General features: G+C 37.5%; 1 protein-coding gene across 1 annotated transcript in view; it reads right to left on the bottom strand.

Annotated features, from left to right (window-relative positions):
- The window catches only part of NCKAP5 (NCK associated protein 5), a gene marked incomplete at both ends in the record, with an annotated part of 269,418 nt that overhangs the window by 23,084 nt on the left and 225,032 nt on the right, over window positions 1-21,302 (bottom strand). Inside the window, 4 exons of the mRNA XM_079538815.1 lie at window positions 1,241-1,428; window positions 4,096-4,225; window positions 5,728-5,864; window positions 8,017-8,331. Of these exons, the coding sequence (XP_079394941.1) occupies window positions 1,241-1,428; window positions 4,096-4,225; window positions 5,728-5,864; window positions 8,017-8,331 (770 nt within the window). The remainder of the gene's footprint in view (window positions 1-1,240; window positions 1,429-4,095; window positions 4,226-5,727; window positions 5,865-8,016; window positions 8,332-21,302) is intronic.

The raw sequence follows: 21,302 nt of genomic DNA, 5'->3' as shown, positions 1-21,302 counted from the left end.
TCTTTCTAATATGACTCAAATATATTCATACTGAATCATATTCTGAGGACTAGTGAAATCTGGTTGATCAGGAAATGAGGCTGATGCATTTCAGAAGTTTGTGAGTCAATTTAATATTGAGTTAAGTGGGACTTTTATGCCAGCAGAGTTGGAATAAACAGAGGTATTGCCACACATTCCTTCTGCACATTTGGCATGGACTCCTGCAAGCTGTAAGGCTCTAACTTTGGTTAATCACCTCTGAAGTTACATTGCACAGTCATTCTCTGAAGCTGAAAAATGGGGTCTGGGAAGATATATATATATATATATATATATATATATAAACTTAAAGAATGGCATTGTTATGCTAACAACTGCAGCTCTTTCATTATTTTCTGCTACCACCTTTGTGTATACTGTAAGATACCCCAAATGTGGGTATCTTACATGGAAACAAAAGAGCTTGTATTTAAAAAGAAGAAAAAAGAGTTGGGCAAAGACCCTGAAAACAAAAGCAAAATGGTAACAGTGCACCATGGCTGGGTAACCCTGTTTTCAAACAAATAGGCTTGTTAGAGAAAAGGAGAGACCAAGTGAGAAAGAAGTGTGAGAAAATAGGCTGAGAGGGTGCTTCTCAAAGATTCTGAGATTACATGATGCCAGGGTTAGCACTTCCTGTGACAGAAATAACAAGTGGGGTCACATGAGATAAGGGGAGAAAAGAAAAAGGTTTGTATTTAGCATCAAGATCCATTAGAACTGATCACCAAAAAAATAATCTTCAGAACCCCCAAATTAGGAGTGCAAGAGCTCATATCAACCATATTTCATCAGAGAACAGAAGATAACTGAGTTCCATAGCCTGCTTTCATTCACACTTTTAGGAAACAACCTCAGATGTGTCATTCATTTGTTTACTGTCTGTTGTGCTACACATAGTAGCTAATTTGATACGAAAGAGTGGTCTTAAAAGATACTTTCTGTGTTTTCTTGCTAGCCTCGAATTTCAACTCCTTTTAATAGCAGAATGCTATCCCTACCCTGTCTCTAGCTTTCAATCTTGGAAGACCTTGTCATACAGGCATCAGAATGTAACATCCCATTCTAAATATACTTAGATCTTTACTCTTCTGTGGGTCATGCTGTTCTTTCCAGTCTGCCTAGTTTTAGTAATCAATCAACACATTAAGGAGGAAACAAGAAGCAAGTAAAAATCATGAAGAAAATGAGATGTAATATAAAAATCACAGTAACTCACAGTTGGGCTTTCTTTGCCTTTGCTGTCTTTACTGGAAGGTCCACTCAGCTGCTCAATTAAACTGAAATGTGTTAATTGTTCAGGTCCATCCTCTCCAAACTGGCCATAGAGACTGTGCTGGTATAAATCCAAAATTGACATTGGGTTCCCCAGAACTGACCTTCTCTGCTTCTGCTCTTCCTGCTCAGCTGTAAAAGACATTAAAAATAATGTCAGTAAGGCATATTTACTTGATGAAACACAGCCTAAATAAATTGTAATGTAATTTTACGATTTTTAATTTTTTTTTTAATATTTTAAGGTATTTGGAGTTCAATGGTAATAAAAGAATTAGAATACTAGCTGCTAATTATCCAATCAACACACGTAGAATGGACTGTTCCTATTTAACACAGGGTGAAGGAGATGGCATGAGATGGCAAAAATACATTTTCTTTTTGTTTTTTCTTTTAATATAGAAAGGTTGGTTAATTTGGAAGGATTGCTTCATTTATTTATTTGCTGTAAGTTTTCATTCTCCATTCTTACTAGCCTTACATGGCAGATACGCTAAGCTCATTTTTAATGTCTTTCAGTTGGACTACTGATAATTCTTTCTTTGTAACTACATTTTTAGCCAATGAAAACAACAGTATAAAACATAGTCTAGCAAGGTTAAGAAACGGGCCCTACTCATTTGTTATATATCTACTGTAATACAAGAACATTATGAGTACAACCCCAGTTTCCAAAGCCCAAAGATCAAAACTCATACTTAAGATCAAAACCAAAGAAGTTTTCTGCAGCTTCACGAAAAAACACAGGGGAGAGAGGCTTAAATGATCATTAGACTCTTTCCTCACACTTTTTGTTAACAAACTTCAATTCTAACTTGTAACTTATAGCATTAGAAGAGCCTCTGCCTCCAGTGCCTCCCATAGAATCACAACAGAACAAAACCTCCATGAAATTGGAATCAAAATATTCTCATGGTTGAAATGGAAGAACCCGGAACTTTTGGCTTATTCCAAGCTATTCTGCTGACTTTCTCTGTAACACTGGGCAATGCACTGGGAGTCTCTTCCAAAGCCCACCAAATCAATGAGGCTCTTATCACTGGCTTTCAATAGTCTTTGCATTGGGCACTCAGTCTATCAGTCTTCCCATTCCCCACACATAAATGGAAAATGAAAATCACTCCAACATTAGAATACTGCAACAAGGGAAAATTCATTAATGTTCTGAGGACTCATCTAGTAAATATAATTATCTATGCATACAAAAAACGTTCACTGTGACTCAGTTTTCTACAGCCCCCACCTCAGCCTCATGTGGTTGTTTTGAGAATATATCACTTGTATGCATAAAGAAGCTTTGAACACAGAATGGAATAAAGTACTGTTAATAATCTGAATGTGGGAGCTGTATTTATAGGGCAGAAATCCTGTTTAAAAAGAACAACCGTGGCAGAAATACTTCTGCAATAATGGCTTGTAATTCTGTTTTCTATTTGCCTCAGTCACAATTATGAATTTCAGTTCTTTTACTAGCCCAAAGGTTAGGCACATATACAAAAAATTAATGGTTTGCTACGCAAAATGGCAATTTTAAGTTCTGTTTATGTATCACCAAACTTGGAACCTGGTGTCATTTAATGCAACTGCTTACACATGCTGAAATCCTTATTTTTGCAAACTGTGATCAATACTGGAAGAAATCCTTACCTTCTCCTTTGAAAAAAAGCCCAAGAAAACAACAACAAAACCCACCAGAGAATGTAATCTGTAGCAAGCAATCCTGTTTATTGGCTGAGGTAAATTACTTGCAACATTTCATACAGATTAAAACCACAAAGTTACATGAGTAATGTAAGTAAACAGCCTGAGCTTCTTGCTCTGCTCTGCCCGTGGTGTAATCACACAAAATGGATCCTCTCTGAAAATGCCAATTGTTTCAGCCCAGCTCCCAGCAGACACTACAGAGCACAGTGTGCCTGCCCACAGCATCTCACTGTCCGTGGCACTTTTAATGCAATCATCTCTGCAGTATCTACTGTAGGTGCTAATATCTGGTAGGTTAAGCTCACTGCTGTGCCAGGGGTCAGCATAAATCCTCTGTATCACTGAAGCACTGCTTAAGCTCTTAGAGCCTCAGTGGTGCTGAGACCTTGCACTGGCCTTTGCACTCGACAGGGAAGGCACTGGCTGTGTGGGTGAGGAGATGAGCCACGCTCTGCTCCCCTCCCAGGGGACACACAGCTGCACTGCAGGGTGGCTTGCAGCACGGCGAGCTGGTGGGCATGGCAAGGCAGTTATTAAACACACAGAAAACTATTACGTCGAGAGCTTTTTGCTTAAGGTGCCTTCATCTACTGGAATTCAGTAAATCCCGAATTGCTACCACATGCTGTGGAAAGGTTTGATACTTGAAAATGGCAACATAAATATGGAGTTGTGCATATGCGCAGTTGTGGTGGCATCACAACCAACAACACTTTGATACAGAGGTTGGAATGCTATGGCCTTGATCATTGAGTTATTATTACCAGCTAATAAAATTTAAAAAGTAAAAAGAGGAAAGAATCTTCATAGCCACCTTTTAAATTTTGCTATAATGTAACAGCAGACTTTTCACTTACAGTGCAGTTATTTGTACATAAAAGCCTAGAAGTTTAGCTTCTGGTAGCAAAAATAGCAGAGGAGAGGGGAAAAAAAAGATACACAGATATAATAGAAAGCAATAAAAAGCTAATGGAAAATCAGACTGAAGTAAGATCTGGGGTTAGAAAGCAAAAACTAGGCAGTCCAGTGAAGGACACTATCTGTTGCTGAGTCAGAGTGGAGATACACATTCCTTATGCAGACATTTTCAGTTACCTTGTTTGTTGCTCTTTGTTAACTCTACTGACGTCTCCTTTGCAGTTCGAAAATAATTTGTTCCATACTCGGGCTCCGGTTCAGTGTCACTGCTGCTGGCAGAGTAAGTGCACACTCTTAGAGCTCTGTCCTGCACAAGTAAGGGTATTGAGATCATTCAGATGATGCAAATATGTAAAAATAGTGCAGAAGATGGTATTGTGAGTGGAAAATTTTATATTCTTCATGCAGTGGAAATGGATAACTCAACTGTTAAAACATCTTTTACTATTTTAATTATCCACTTATCCTCAAGTAAGTAATCATCAAATACTACCTACTATTGTAACCTCAATTGCCTATCAAGACTCAAGAGAGTTTTAAAATGTATTTTTCAAAGAGTGACATCAATTTCCCCATCTTCTCATGCACACTGCAGCTTTAACTGATGCTGAAGGACATTCATTAGATAGGAAGCACATACTTGTGGAGTGAGTATCAGTCCTGAGGGATTCTGCATGCAGCCAAATATGCCCAACACTGCTCATAAAACAGGGAGTATCCAAGCCAGCTGCAGTGCCAAAGCCACATTCACACATCAGATGCAGACACACCAAGGTCTTGACTCTACACAGACCAATTACCAGTACACATGTAGCATATTAACATGGTCTGGGGACTGGGGGTGACCTGTTGTGCCTGAGTTAAGGTGGATATCACACTCATGTTGTCATGACTTGGAAGCCAAAGGTGTTGCACTACAGAGGATTCACTGCCAGTTTGCCAACAATACACAAGCAAACCATTTTTCTTTCTGTTTCTGTCCTAAATATCCATAGCATGGACTATATAAAAATGTAAGCTACTCCGGTCAGTAAATAAATGGATAAAGCAGACATGCACAAAAGTTAAGCAACCAAAGGTTTTCAGCCTCTTACAATGTAAGTCCTATTAGCCAGCAGTCTGACAGCTCCCTTGCCTTAATGCCCACTATCTGGAGTAAGTTTTTCTTGCTATTTGCTAACCTGCTGACCCTGTGCTTCTCACAGGGCTTGACAGCTTGGCATTCCTGAATATGAATAACAACCATCAGCTGTAGCTTTTACACAGGTATATACATTTGCCTCTTCGTTCTTTCTGCAGTTTTCATGAAAACGCTGAAGGACAGACAGATCACTGCAGAGATTAACCACAGCCACACGGAAATGTGTAAAAAGAGAATACTTTCTCTTTCACAGTACTTTCATAGCACACCTGCTCAATCACGCACACTACATTACACAGCCATACAGACAAGGAAAAACAGACCTGGGGGTGGGAGGGAACACAACATATCTGAATTTCCGAAGGAAAACAAACAAACAAGATCGAATTTCTCTAAGAGAAAAACACGGTAAAAAGGTATCAATTTCCTTGCCTATAAAATGCCTGTGCATTATAATTAATCATAATTTGTAAGGCATGAGGACAAAGTGCCTCTCAGTGCTGTATTATTAATACACAATGAGACTGCCAATGAAGGGCAAAAAAATAATAAATGTAGCTATTAGATTGTTAGTTATTCTTTCCACTATATTAAGAACATTCACCATTTCTGATTCTTTACACCACAGTACATATCTCATTTAATAGGTGACATTTCTTAACTGATACCTTTGTTTTTGTAGTTTTCTTGGTTGTCCAATCTGAAAGAGCTTTTCTATTTTCTACAGTTTCTTCAGTAAGCTCTAATGAGGTAGAGGTCACAGAACTTGGTTCTCGTTCACTTTGCTTTGCAAGGTTAATTATTCCTGAATTAAGAAAGGCATTATTTAAACTGTAGGTCTCATCGCCATCTTCATGAGTGCTTCAATTTTAATTCAGTAAAAACTGAGTGCTAATCATGAAACTTGTATTACCTCAAATTATGTTTAGTTTCTTACTGGAATGACTCTAACAACTACAGTGGCAGAATATTATCCAAAGCCTTTTTCCACTTAATGACAGGAGAGGAAGGCATAGATTGAAATCTCTCTATTAGTTTTGACATATATACTCTTTCAAATAAGAAACAATACACAGTAACTTCTTCCAGGCATTGTATGTTCTGCTTTGCTATTTTATGTTCTCAGAGAGAGAACAGGGTGTTAACATAAATATAATTAGAAATACCTTTGTAGCAGAAACTCTCAGTCAGTTAGCCTTTTTATTTGCTATATTTGCACTATGCAAAATCAGAACATCAGAGAAGATATACAGCGTATATGAAATAAAGTGATAATTGAAATTTGGAAGAGAGAGAGAAGGGAGAGGAAAAAAAATCAGTGGAAAACAATCTGGTAAAGCATGAGTTGACCCTACCATCTCATCTATACTACTTTTTTAACATCTCTTCATGACAATTTAATTAAGATACAAACCTTACAAGTTTGGTGCAGTGAATATTAACATTAGGATCAGAACAATCTTACAGCAACTGACTTCTTATGAAGCAATTCAGTGGTTGCAGTTCCTATTCAATTTGTTATAATGACAGTGTTTAATCATGGAGTCTACTCTATAGCACATTGCTGAATTGAGGTCACACATGTGGCTATTCAAGCATGTAGCATATAATCTATAACTAAGATTTCTCTTCTGAATCCTTCTTAGCTGTACCATTAATTAACGGTACATTTATTTAAAATATACTAAGTACTAAAATATCTTTTATTTAGCTTTGATTTGAAATGAGCAGAGCAGACTGCAATAAGGCATACAATGTGTATTTGCAGATTATTATACCATTACAACACCACAATGGGAATATTGCTTAATCAACTAGTTCTAAGGCGTTTAATTAGGATTCTGCTGTTATGCATCTGATGAACATATAAAAGAGACTTCTTTCCTCCTAGGCTCAATCTCCATCAGCTCATTAACAGAACACATATTTGATGGACTTAAACTAAGTTTAAACTTCATATTTAACCTTCCATGTTAATTATATGGAATCTCACTTATATGGACTCATGGAAGTTAAGCTCTCACAAGTTTTACAGGGGCAAATACGTTTGTTGACACAGTGCTAACAAGCATAACACCAATGACACTGCATTTGAACACAAAACACACTCTTCTCCATGAAATCAATTACTATTAGTGTTTTTTCCCCCATGTCTATTGCACAGACTATGAAAAACTGCATTACAAAATAAATGCTGTGTGTAATGATTGGCATATATATTAGTAACTCAGAGGCCTTCAATATATTCAAAAAAAAGGTCAGTGGACATTTGTAAGGGATTGCACTGAGTTCAGTGCAACCATGTACTAATATAAAGTTACGTGTTGATGGTTTGCTGGACTGTAGGTCTGTTCATTGCTTTGTCAGCTTTCCTTTTATAGTCCATAGTAAACACATACTTGGTAGACAAGTTAAAGCGAGGTACTTTACGTTCATATAAATAAATATATTTGTACCATGTAGTAAAAAAATCATAAGAGTTCCTTTGAGGCCCAGGCCATATATTCAGAATTTATGCATTGAGGCCAAATGAATATTTTGTCTCAATACAGCTTCAAAAGCAAGTCTTTGTGGATATGTCTTTTCTGTGTCACAACATAGCTATTCTTTGTACTTTGCTATAAAGTCTGATCCTGTATACTGCTGAACATCTGTATTCTTATTCAGTTCAAATTCCAAGGCTGGCATATGTTTTTTTCAAGTATTGTTTCTTGAGAAAACCATTTAAGTACTTAACACATTTTTCTTCCTTGGTTACAGATAAGCATTGTGCGTAACAAAATTTCCATATGGCTCAGGTCACAAACTTAACCTCACGCATTCCTAAAAGCAATATTTTCTGCACTGCGTTTAACATTTCTGTTATCAATCGTCATTATTATATTATAGGACTTCTGCTTATCTAAACAGACATCGGGACAGAAATAATGCGATTTTCAGTGTAATTGACATTTTACCTGAGGAATCTGGTTTTGGAAGGCGACTCTGAAAAGGTCGTATACCTTTGGCAGTCATGGCTGGATCAGATGTTGAGTGACTAATTATGCTTTCCACAGACTCCTGACTCATAGCTGTTGAAGGCACTTCTCGCTCAAGAGTTTTGGCTTTTACTGAAGGAGCTGAAAGAAGAACTTGCTCAGACGGTGCGAGGGCTTCTGTTTCCAAGGTCGATTCCTGCTTAGACACGTGTCGCCCTGCAGATCGGTTCCCTGAGTCGGGGAGTGGGAAGGTTCCAATCCCGCTGTCCAGCGTCCTCATCTGGCAGCAAGACTCTAAGGGACAGGAAAACTCTGTGATGTGGTGGAGTGAAAGAAGTGGCTGGTTCTTAAAGACAGTAAAAGGGTCTATGGGAAATGAGGGCATCTTCAAGGTAAGGTTTCAAGGAAAGAAAATCGTTTTGTATCTTGTGAGTATGCTGCTGTTATTTGCATGCTTTCAACACAACATATTTGTTTAACTGAAAACAATGAAATACCATTTTCAGGTGCAATGAAACCAGCACACATCAATATGCTGAGACTGGCCTGGCACGGACTTAGGATGTGACAATGAATAGAAGGGGGATGTTCTGGAAAGTGAGGGCAGCTATTTTTAAATGACTTAGTTTGAAGACCCACAGAGAGGTTTCATCCAAATGTGAATTCTTACAGAAAATGAAGACTTATAAATTTCCCAGAGATGTTGGTCTCTCAAAACTTTCTCGAGAACTTGGATAGAAGGTTTGCCTTGTCACACTCTGGTTCAGCACATCCCACTTTCATAAGTGCACATTTCACAACACCGAGCGAAGGATTTGGTTTGGAAGCAGTGTGGCTGTGCATAGCCTTCCAGCAAACATTACGGGGGTGTCACATCACTTGCCCTAGCATCTTCCATTCATTCCCACAGATTTGTTTGTGTAAGGAGTAGACAGTACTGAAGAAACCACAGTTCTTCCGAGGGACATGAAATTCAGAGAGGGAACAGCACTAATGGCTGGAAAACAGACATACATTAGGTTAAACACCTGGAAACATCCCTTGACAGTGAGATCTGCAGTCTGTGGCAAACACTCCCAAAGGAAGTAGAAGTATTTCCTTTGCTTGAATAATTTAAGTCCACACTGAATAAAAGACATACCACAGTGAACAACTGTACTCTAGCAGGAGATGCAGAACATGACCCAATACATCTTTTCTATCTCTATATGTTCCTGAGTATTGATTTTTTTTATGATATCCTCATTTGTTATTTAAGTCTGTTGTAGTTAGCAGTTCTTTGTCAAGTCACATTCATTATTTTTTCCTCTGCAGTGTCCTAATACTGAGAAATTTGGAGATATTTTTCAGCTCACGGACAGGCAGTGCTCCAGCTAACAACTATCAGTCATCAAGCAAAGAAAATAACAGAGTAAGAAAGGACTTCCAGTAGTTTCTTCTTGACCAGAAGGAAGATATCTATAGAGCACTGGTTATGTTGGAAAGGCAGAGCTCTTCAGAGGAGACATTGAGTAAACTGGAAGCACCACAGAAAAGAACATTCTAAAACCAATGATCTGATAACCCAAGCCATTCCCCAACCCGGGACCAGGAGGTTACAAATAAAATATACTGATGGATACCAGACACAATTATCACAAGCACATTATCTCTACTTCAACTGACTGGCACAAACTAAATTTCTGTTTGAAGGTAGTAAAGCTGAAGAAGTATGTATGTTACTAACTGTGTCGGCCAATTTATCTTAATATTAAAAGCAAACAGCAACAAACAGGGAAACTTTATTTTAGATACCAAAAAATAGAAGAAAAAAAGAAAAACAGTCACAGATTGCTCTGCTTAAACCAGGCTTTCTCGATAAGGCTAGTAGCAAAGGGACTTATTTTCTACCAAAGCATCAGCTCACCTCAGGAAAGGCGTGCAGTTCCCCTATGTGCTCACCGCTACAGCTGGTTTGATATTTTCCTCACATAAGTTTTCAAGTTTTGGCTACAAAACTACACGATTGACATAAATTTCAGCTGAAACATCTGAGTAGCAACCAGAATTTTCCACAGAAAGCAGACATTTTCAAGAACAAAAATATCAGTCAAAAATAGCTCTGTATCAAGAACAGTTTCACTGGGAAATTTCCAGCAAGCTGTTTTCAGAAGTACCCTTAAGCCTTGAAAGAAGCTTTTGAGAGATATATAAGATCGAGTGGGCACGGAGCATCTACAACACTCGAAAGGATGCTAATCCCATCAGTAAAGGAAGACAGAAATCCTAACAATGGTCTTTCTTTAGATAGATCAAGATTTTCTATTAAGCTGACAAGAGTAATCGGTGAACATGTAACTTTTTTTTCTGACAAAGGGATTATCATTTTTCTAGTATTTTGAAACATGCCAAATTGTTAATTAATACTTTTTCTTTTTTTTCATAATAGTATCTCAAATGTAATAAGTCTGTGCAAAACTGCTTGATCAGTTAATAAACATCTTTAAGATACATGTGGCATTGGCAGGAAGAACTTAAACTACAGATGGCAAAACAGATCTCTTTATTTGCACATCCTTCTCTTCATCTGCAATGCTAAAGCATCCACAAAAAAAAATGAATGTTTTCTGCCAAATCAGTGTCAATTTCAAGCAAATTATTCCTTTTGGGTTTACACCATCATTTGATCCAATTAGTCAAAGATGAATGCGTTAATGTTTTCTATCTGGATACGAAGCGTTACCAGTATCTAAAACTAAAAATGCCTGTAAGACTACTCTAGGTAAAAAATATCCCAGCCCTGATATTCCCATAGGCACTGCACAGGTGAAATGGAATAACACACACTGAGGAACAGTTAATAGGAGGACTGTGCAGTCCATTTTTAAACTATGAGTCTGCAAGTGAACCTGAACAAAAAGAAATGTCCGCTTAAATCTGGGATTAGAGATTACACCCATTTATAATAAAAATAAGAAAAAAAAAGCACAAAAATACAGACTTTACCAACTTGTTCGGTATTTCTTCTACTGCTTCTTCCTAGTCAACCTTTTTTTTTTTCTCAGAGATCTCTAACTTCAATATATCATTTCTCCAATTGTTTGACAGTTGTCTTCACAGTTGACCATAACCTCTGAAATGTATTTCCTAACTTGAAATACATAATTGCTGCTTCATTTCAATTCAAGACCCACCCTAAAACAAGTCAAAAATTAGCTGACCAACAATCCTGCCAATAACTCTGTTCTCTATTTTGACAGTTATCTATGGATTTTTTATTTTTATTTTTTGCAATAAACACTTCCAATCTCCTATCAGCATTTAGGTCCCTTCCTTGCACACATGGGAAGATTGGTGGCAAGTAACCGGGTTGTTACTGAGAATAAATGGAACGGGAAAAAAACCTGGATAATGTTTGAAATTTTGTATTCCACATCTGTCAGAGTCTATTAAACTCAGAGGCCTACATGCATTTTCCACCTGGGGATGTCCTACAATGGATGACTGCTGGAATAATCTCTCTGTGTTATAGTGGCATGCCTACTAAAAATCTATACACTTTTCACAGTAGACAAGATATTAGAAATAGATAGGATTTTAGTCCTTTAGAAAGGACTTTGGAATCTTTAGAATACAAATAACGAGACTTCTAGTTCACGTGAAGAGCAACATCAAGCTCTGTATAAAAGGTAATTAACTGCAGCCCAGTTACAACCTGGCTGCCAACGAGGCCAGCCTAGAAATATTTTGGGAAGCCATCCTGCTTCTTTTATGGCTGTACGCCTCTTTGTTTTTACATCTGTCCTAGCCAATCTGCCTTATACATTTGCAACTGTCTTTAAGAAATCTTGATAGATGAGCACAAGTTGAGAAGAAAGAAAAGTCCTCATATCTGATGCAAGGAGTGAAACCAAGATAAGCAATGTGTCTGCAAAAATGCAGAAATGTGGCTTTTCCAGGAACATTTTTTTCCTTAGAACCTTGAGACGCAAAGGCTGGAAACCAGTAATAGCACACTGTCTAAGGAACATCTTATTGGGGACTGCTCATTCAAGGCATGGATGGATGCTTTCCTTCATTTCTTACTTCCTAATAAGAGACCTATCCTATTGTACACACAAAACAGCAAAAACTAAAAAAGGAGAATTCATTATTTACCCAGGTACTGACTGTGGGCTGCCTCAGCCATGCCTTCTCCATGTAGCAACAGGCCTATCTCTTTCCCACTTTATGCTTCAGTTCGTTGTACTAATACTGAGAGCTAATAATGCCTCTCTGTTAAAGAATGATATCATAAGAATAAGGATCCTACGACTTTTGCAACCAGTATATAACCACTCTGCAATTGCTTCAATGAGGAATGCTTGTGTAGGAATACCCCAAATCAATTCAGCCACCAGCTATTTAGGAATCTGTTCAGAAACTACGCTGCAAAAGACTTCCAAGAAGCATTACAATCATTATTTTTGCTATTACTATTAGAGGTAGCTAAGCTGACTCTAGTTCGGGAACAACTCCATTAGTCCACAGTTGAAAAAGAGTCAAAGTCACACTTAGCATCCCAGATAAATGGGCTGCACACGGTGTCCAAGAGTGCATTTGCTGCTGGTATTATTTGGCTGTTCCACTGATGGTCTGTGTTCACTGACTGGTGCATTTGAAGCTCTTAAGGATAAAGGAGAGGAATCACTGATTTGCCTGCTCTCAAATAGCTCGTATAAACTGGATTTCAGTTTCACTCACCTTGAGACATTTTCTTTGATTTTCTGTTCCCAACACACAGGACTAGTGACAGTGCTTAGCCATAAATGCTCTCTGTGGTAAATACAGACTAATTAATAAGTGCCCAGGAAGCTCTGGGTTTTGCAAATGCAAAGAAGAACATATGATATTTATTTTGTTTATTTTAGTAGCAATTGCTTTTTGTTTATTAGTAGAAAACAAGGCTGAAATTAAAGCCACATGAATATTAAATGAGGCTTTAAATAATTTTTTTTTTAGTTCTGCCCTGCAGATGGCTTTACTTAAGGGTACTGGCAATAAACACTCACATATATAGACGCAAACCTGAAACAGACTGCTTTTATTTCTTAATTAATGATGTGAAAACTCATTAACAACACAGAGAGTTTTGAGTGACTTTTAGGTAAGCTACAATTTTTATCCTCAATACTCAAGTACAGCTCTTCCAAAATAGCTGAATCACAGTTAAAGCAGCTGCATCGAGGCAGGAGCTGGTGAGAAACCATATGATTTAAAGCCAGAATGAACAGAATTTTCCTTCAGGAACTCCATTTATTTTGGGGAAAAAAAAAAACACCAAAAAAAAAAACGTGCAATGTTAAATGGTGTTCCAAAACCCCCACTGGTATAAGCATCTTGAAACAACACACCGGGTCTCTCATGATGGTTTCTTTCTGAAAAGCCTAGTTTTTTATGATATGCCATGATGGCTAATCAAATGTCAACAGTTCAGGTCTCTGAATTAAGGTACAAATCGAAGCTCCCTAGACTCTATAAAAATGGAAAAGATAGCATCAAATTAGGAACTGGATCCATCCTCCGAGCAAATTTAGAAAGACATTCGCTGACACATTTTTCACAGAAATCCTCCTAAATTATGTTTTCAGAACAGGACCACAGAGTCTGTATGAATCCATTCGAAACAAACATTTAAAGTAACTCAAAATACACTCACACAAAATGCTATTCAGTTTGTTCAGCTGTATTTCAGGTATATGAATTAGAGTTAATAGGAAATGCATGAGTGAAGCTCCATACACATATGCCTACAGACAGCTCCAGCCAGAAGCAAAAGGTATGTAAAATGGAAATGTTTCAAACAGAGGGACTCAAAGTAGCATAGAGAACATCAGTGTACCAGCAATCTGGACTAAGCACGATAACCAGGTACAATCCTGATTTGAGTGACAAAAACAAATACAGATTGGGCCAGACTGTAAAACAGTGAAAATCAACACATCAGCATTAACTTCAGAGCTGAAGAATCTGACCATTCTTTTTAATTGACATTTTAAGCCTGAATGAGACCAGCAGATTCTCAGTATCTTGAATAATAATTAGATTGCTTCCTATATACAGTACATAGAGAGACACTCTTCTACTCCTTCTTGTGACAAAATATAGCACTTCTGGGTGAATAAATGTAATAACAAAAGAATGAAATTAGCAGAAAATCATTTTGCCTAATAAGAAAGTGTTGATTCAAAATATGAATGCTCTCCTCAGAAGAAGACAAGCTAGATAATGGGCTGCAGCAGTGCTGCCGAACAACTGGCAATTAGACAAGTGCTATGTGTACTACCTGTTAAAGAACAAAGAAACAATCTGTCTTTGCCAGGCTGTGAAGAAGGTAAGCTTACAAAAATTAGAAGACACTAACGGATGTTCGTTTCTTATTGATATATATCGGCAAGGCTCTCCATCATCTTCAAGCTACATAAATAGCAATTAAAAAAATACACGGAAAGTTTCAATCTATTATCATAGACTCCTTCAGACCATCATTTCAAAATTAATCCCTCCAAGTGCCGAAAGAGTGAAGAACCCAGTACAGCAGACTACATTTGTCCCATTCCTATTGGGCCAGACCAACATAATGCTGTTTCAGTCTGCAGATTAGCCTGTTCACATTCTGTAATCTTGCTCAAAGACCACACACTAATAAATTTCCAGAAGCAACTCAGGAGAGGATATTTAACCAACTCTATGCACAAGCGTATGGCTTGCTTTGGATGAGCAAGCCCTGGGCTAGAAAACGAGGCACTGCAGAATGCAGAATCCTCCACATGACATGGAAGGCCACTCAACAGCATGACCACTCCAAATTATCAGTAACGAGAATACTGGAGGATAAGAACATAGGACTGCTCAATATTGTGCAAAACCTCCAAGAGAAATGGTGCCTCGGCCATGAACCTATTTAGAACACAAATCTGAAGCTACTCAGAACCAAAACTATGAAGTCCCTGAGCAGAAAGAGGCTGGACTAAAGACCTCTAGGGCCCTTCCAACCGATGTGCTTCTAGGGATATGTTGCTACACACAAAACAGTTGCTCTAGTTGTTCTTGCAGAGCTTAGTGGCTATTAAACAAGATTTCCCCTTAATGATGTCTTATTTCAGCTACTTCAGCTCACTGTGGATTTAATAGCTGCCTCTCAGGCTTCAAATGCAGATAGGGCTTTAGAAAATAGCTTTGTTATTGAAGTACAAATAAATGCATGCATTCTTACACTATTGCTCATGCATATGGGATTCATGAAAAATCCAATACCTTATCACCACTTGTGTCAAACCATAACATTTCTCAGTATGCAGATTCCAAGTAAGAGACTTACACTGGAAAATTATTCACTGATAGCTGGTATTGTTTTAGGGCTTTTATAAACAGTAACCTCACACTCATTTGTAGAGACTTCTCGATACTCCACAGTTTTACTGGGTAATGATGGAGAAGATAAAACAAACATTTTTACTTTATCTGATCATGTGTAAATGAATGAACCAAGTCCTGTATCACTGATAAGATGATTGCTAAATGGTTCTTCTCAACTTCTAACAATGGCCTGATGAAAGGAATTAACACTGACAGCGGTAAGTTGTTTTCTCAGGCACTGAGGCTTCATGACAAGAGAGATTTCTTTTGCGGTCAAAAGACATTTTATCAGTTGAATATTCTTCTCCATTAAATGCATTAGAGGCATCCAAGGATTTGCCTGACATTTAAACAACTTCTGGATTATCCGTTTGCCTCTCCACAGTGATGTGGATCACCTCTCTTTACTGAATGCAAAGGCTGTAATGCAGATCAATTTGTTCACCATCTTTCCTCTGTCACTTATTCCGTTACATTTATCTCAGTAATTCATTACAGACCTCACCTAATCTGCCTCCAGGTTTTGAGGATTCTTTAATGTGAATGAGTTTGTTCAAATATGTCAGACTTAATGGACATGTTTTAGGATGATGCATGTCAGGCTTAATGTATTTACCATATTAATCAAGCTTGCTTCCTTCACATCTATTTCCACTCCCTGAGAATGAGAAAACATGAATTAAGTAATTATTTACTTACTACTACAGTAAAAATAACCGAAGCTTATATAGCCTACAAAATGGTGGATGAGACCAAGTCTTCTCCTTGGCAGAGGGGATTGTCCAGTCTTTCTAGCTCTTCTATTGGAAGCTTAGAACAAGCTTATTAAAAAAGCAGACAAACTGCTACTGTTCACACCAAGCTGTGGAACAGACCATTGAATAATTTATATAAATTCAGCACTTTGAGTATGTACATCAAATGGCACATTTAGAAATAAAATTTGAAACTTACTTTTTCAGTTCCAGTGCACATCAGATCTAGATTTTAGAAAGAAACATAGGCCTATCCAAGACAAAAAAGGCAGTTTATATGAATAAGGATTTGTTAACTATGAATAGTATCAGTATGACAGAAAAAAGGCAGGCTTCTATATCATGGTTTAGATTCATGGGAAGCCGGATAATCAGCAATACTGGGACACTAAATTAAAGTTTAGAGTGACCACTTGTTTTAACCAGTGCAGTAGAACAGGTATGAGGGAAAAAGTGAAAAATAATGCCTTGGCAGTGAATGAATGTATTTGTTGGAAAATCACACTGAAAAATCAGAAAGAAGAGTCAGAGATGAATGAATTCACTTGAGGTATTACAATGAACACAAATTCTTTTCCCTATAGAAAAATCTGTTTAGGAAGTGGGTTTTTTTTTTTGTTTGTTTGTTTCTGTTTTTTTTTTTAAATTATAGTATAGATAGCTTTATAGTATGGCTACTGGATGCTGGATCAGATGTAGTATCAGAATACACAGATATGGTTGTCATCTTCAGTGATTTCATAGCTTGATACAAATAATTATATTGCTGGCATTTCATTTTAAGTAGAACCCACTCCCATCTACAACACTTTATATGTCCTGTGTTGTTATCACTGTATCTTCAAAATTGCTATCAAGTTGCTTGCAACTTCTCTATAAAACTTGCTGCCAAGGACGCTCCTGTTTTTTACTGAAAATACAGTTGAATCATTTTTCTTTCGTGTATACGAAGCTTAAAGTGGTGGACTTGAAAATACAATGCAACATGTAAAATACCACCAACCAACAAATGTTCCCCTCTGGAACATAAGGAATCCATGGAATTTAACCAAACAGTCCCTTAAGAAGAAAATCTTTAAAAAGTTGCTTAAAAGACAGACTTTCCTTTTTTTCTGACCAGACTGCCTCTAAATTAAAAACTTAAAAAATTTAAAGAGTGCAAAACTCTTCTGCAAGGTTGTTCTTGTAAAGCAGAAAGAAAGATGACAAAGTCTGCTATAAGGCAGATGATTATCAAGAACTTTAATGGAACCAAGTACTGGGCTACAGCAGAACTACGAAAGAACTCCCTGACCTCAGTGCATGTTTTTGTTCTACCACAATGTAGCAAAGTCTACAACACACTTTTAATGTTGCTTTGGTAATGTAGACGCCCAACCCTCCATCCAGCTTGAGACCTTCCAAAACCTTTTTAAGAATCTGCAGGCTTTTTCTCTATATTGTAAAAATGACAATATCTACAAGTTCCCCTTTAATGCTGGACAAATCAATTTTAAGCAAGTGACCTGGACCTCCACTGAAAATTTAACAGAAATTAGACTCAAGTCTTTCTTCACAGTCTGAAAAATTCTGCCTACACTTATCTTCATAATATTTACCTGTCTCTGAATTTCACCTGATATACTTGAAATAAACAGTATGGGTCAATGCCACAGACGGATCATTTCTTTCCAAGGACTGCAAATATTTCTACTGTGGATTCTAACTCCTGTCAGGGAATTAACTCCCCATACAACTTCTGTAGGGAGTGTAGTTGTACTTACAGTGGACCAGACAGAACCAACAACAGCCAGATACATTTTGGATTACTACTTCTATTTCTTGCATTATCAAGTATAGTATGCACAATGCTAACACAAACTCTAGATCTATTGAGAATTATCATCATTTTAACTTATCTTTACTAGTAATGTCATTCCAAGTACCAAGAGGACAAAACCTACCTCCAGTGCTCTCCCTGATGTCAAAGCTCAAAAGGCTTTCATTAAAGAATGAAATTGGCTCTTTAGTTCAATCAGTGGCATACAAAAGATAACATTTTGAAGCCAAAAGTTTCCAGTTCAGTAGAACAATTCCTCTAGATGAACACGTCATGCTTACGCATCCCTGAGCTCCAGTGTTTTAGACCTAAATTCCTTATTTGATTGATTTAGAGACTGCTGAGAATAAATTGACAACTCCTATATGGCTAACAAAGATATTTACACACATAAATATATAGGGTAGGTTTAGTTTACACATAAGGAAGAAACTCCTCACTGTGACTATGGTAAGGCATAGGAACATGTTACCAGTGAAGCTGTGAGTGCCCCATCCCTGGAAGTGCTCAAGGCCAGGTGGGACGGGGCCCTGGGCAGCCTGAGTTGGTGGATGTCAACCAGCCCATGGCAGAGGGTTGGCACTGGTGGGCTTTGAGGTCCCTTCCAACCTAAGCCATTCTACGATCCCACATTGCCTTTATTTTAGACACAACATTTTTGGTGTAACTGTGACGGTATGCCATAGAATTTCCATTTTAATTTGTCCATAGGAACAAATTCTTCAATAAGTATAACTTGTTTTCTTGTGCTGTGATTTTCTGTTTTTTTTTCCCCTTGGAGTTGTTTTTCAAAGAAATCTCTTAATACATTATAATGAATAGAATCACACTTTTACAGGAGTGAAACATTAAACTCTGACTAATGCATTTTTCTTCCCAAGATGTCCAATTGTTAACCTGTCTGTGTAAAGGTGTCATTTGTAACTCTCTCGAATATTTTTGGCTAGTGGGAATGGGAAAATTCAAGACTGGATGTAAACACTGAATATTCTATTCCACGGGGAGAAACAGAATTCTTTTCCTTTGTGAAACGAAGGCTTTTTAATGTTTACATTAGAGCAATACTGTCAGGAGCTTGACACGTTCAAGCATTGTATTCAATAAAGGAATTTTATTTATATGAATGTCTTGAGACCCTGCTGCACCCGTCTGAGCTAAGGAGTCTGTCATGACATAAAGGGAAAGTCAACCTTTTTATCACATCCTTTCTCTTATTAGGTACTTTAACATTTCCCCCTTCACACACTTTTAAAACCAAACTACTTTATTGCAAAAGGCATGAAGAAAGAGCTCTGAGGATAAAATACTCCTGAATTTTCAGATCTCTTGTTTGTGAGAAGAGCTGCCACATTTGGCATCCTCACTGACAAAAACAGAGTTATGTTTTTAAAAGTTTATATACGTTCTACAGATGTGCTTAAGCAGAATATAACAATATAATTGACTGTTTCGTGTGGAAATGATGTCTTCCTGAAATACAGGTATTCCAGATGAGAAATTTTATATTATTACACATTCTTGTACTCTTTCAATGCAGCAAAACCAAAGAGTCAGCAAAGTATGTAAATTTGTTTAGATCACCAAATGACAGTAAACTGAAAACTAGCAACTGGCAATTCATGCGGAGTATCCCTATTAGGAAGTGATGAATAAGCAATATCTTACACAATACCAACTTTGAAGACTACTCAGTTACACACATCCTGTTCATCAGCTAATTGGGCAAAAGTGGTATCAATTTAAGAATTTTACACTAACAATTACAACAGCACTTATCTTTAACAAAGAATATCTCTCCTGCTTAATCACAGCCTTTCTACATCTGCTACATATTCTGCTCCATTTAGTTAACATTTTAGAACAAAACCAGCAGAACAAAGTCATTAAAATGCAGCTACAAAACAAAACTTGGTTTTTTTAAAATGACTGTTTATGATGGTGAGGAATTCAGACCAGCAAAGAACTGATTTACTGCCCACTGCAACTATCAAGATGTTAAAGATCCCTATTCCACAAGAATCTCAAATACTGTAAAACTACTCCATGAAAAAGAACAATAAAATAGGAAGCATTACTTTTGGAGCAGCCCTCGTAGTTTGTAACACAGGAAGTTGAATTTGTCTCTCTCTCATCTCACGTAATGCTCCTTACAAAACAAACAAACAAACAATGTGTGCGTAAAACTTTGTACCAGAAAAATGCCAGAATGTCTAGGAAGGACTTTGGTTAAAGAATCTGAACCAGACCCAGGAAAGTTTGCTATCCATAAAGAGCAGTGTGGATATACAGCAGCAAAACTCAGTGCAGTATGAAACACAGCCTGATGAGAGGGGCATAAAACACAGTAAGATGCTGATTTAGGAGTACTTGGGAAGTGCAGTTAGATCCATGCTTTCAATTTTCCTGCCTTGCTCTTGTCCTGGTGAAGTAACGACTTGACTCAGTGTGCTTGTGCCAACAAATTTGCTCAGACTTGTATGATTTGTACTATGCCAACACTACCTATTGCACATAATGACTCTCATCAACAGAGTTTCTTGACATTAATAATCAGATCCTCACAGCAAATTCTTAGTTAATCCAGATGTTTTAAAAAGGCAGAACGGGGGTAAGTTGTATCCTGCATTAAGCCTTTAAGAGATGGCATTGTCCAGGTAAAAGAAGCTGATTTTGTAATCCAGATGATGGAAAGCTCCTCATTTGAGCTACATGCGTTTCACAAGGACAGCACTGCCTGGCTACTGCAGTGCCACAAACTGTGGACTTGTACAGACCTGGGCCACAGACCTATTTATCACTCTATCCATGTCACCAGTCCTGAGAAATGGCAAAGGAAAACATCTTTTGGCTAAGAAAGAAGGTGCATTGCTGCACAGGAGGGCTATGTTCACAGTGATGACCTCTCCCATCTAACTGAATGAACCCAAGGCACAACAGAAGCCATCCCAATCCACGACTACGTCGTGTCAGAGACCCAGTTTGGGTGCATGAGGGATGGGGAAAATATAAACATTACATGACGACCCACTGACTAATATATGAAAATACATAGTGAATAGCTCTTAGTAACAGCTACCAATTATACAGACAAATGCCAAGGAAGCACTGGAGTCTTTTCAGGACAGAGCTGTGCAAACAGCTTTGTTTTCTTCATCTGTAAAACCGGATTTAAAAAATAAAACCAAATATTTCACATCAATTCAAAGAAAAAGTTTTTAGAACTTTTGGTTCAGGATTGAGTGCAAAATAATTTGGAAAATTTTGGGTGATTCTTGTTTGGGCAACCTCTGGTAACAGAAAGAAAGGAGCAAACA

The sequence above is a fragment of the Tetrao urogallus genome (genome assembly GCF_951394365.1).
Source record: "Tetrao urogallus genome assembly, chromosome: 8".
In the NCBI taxonomy this organism is placed as follows: domain Eukaryota; kingdom Metazoa; phylum Chordata; class Aves; order Galliformes; family Phasianidae; genus Tetrao; species Tetrao urogallus.
The sequence above is the reverse complement of the archived record's forward strand: the minus strand, read 5'-3'. Positions and strand labels throughout refer to the sequence as shown.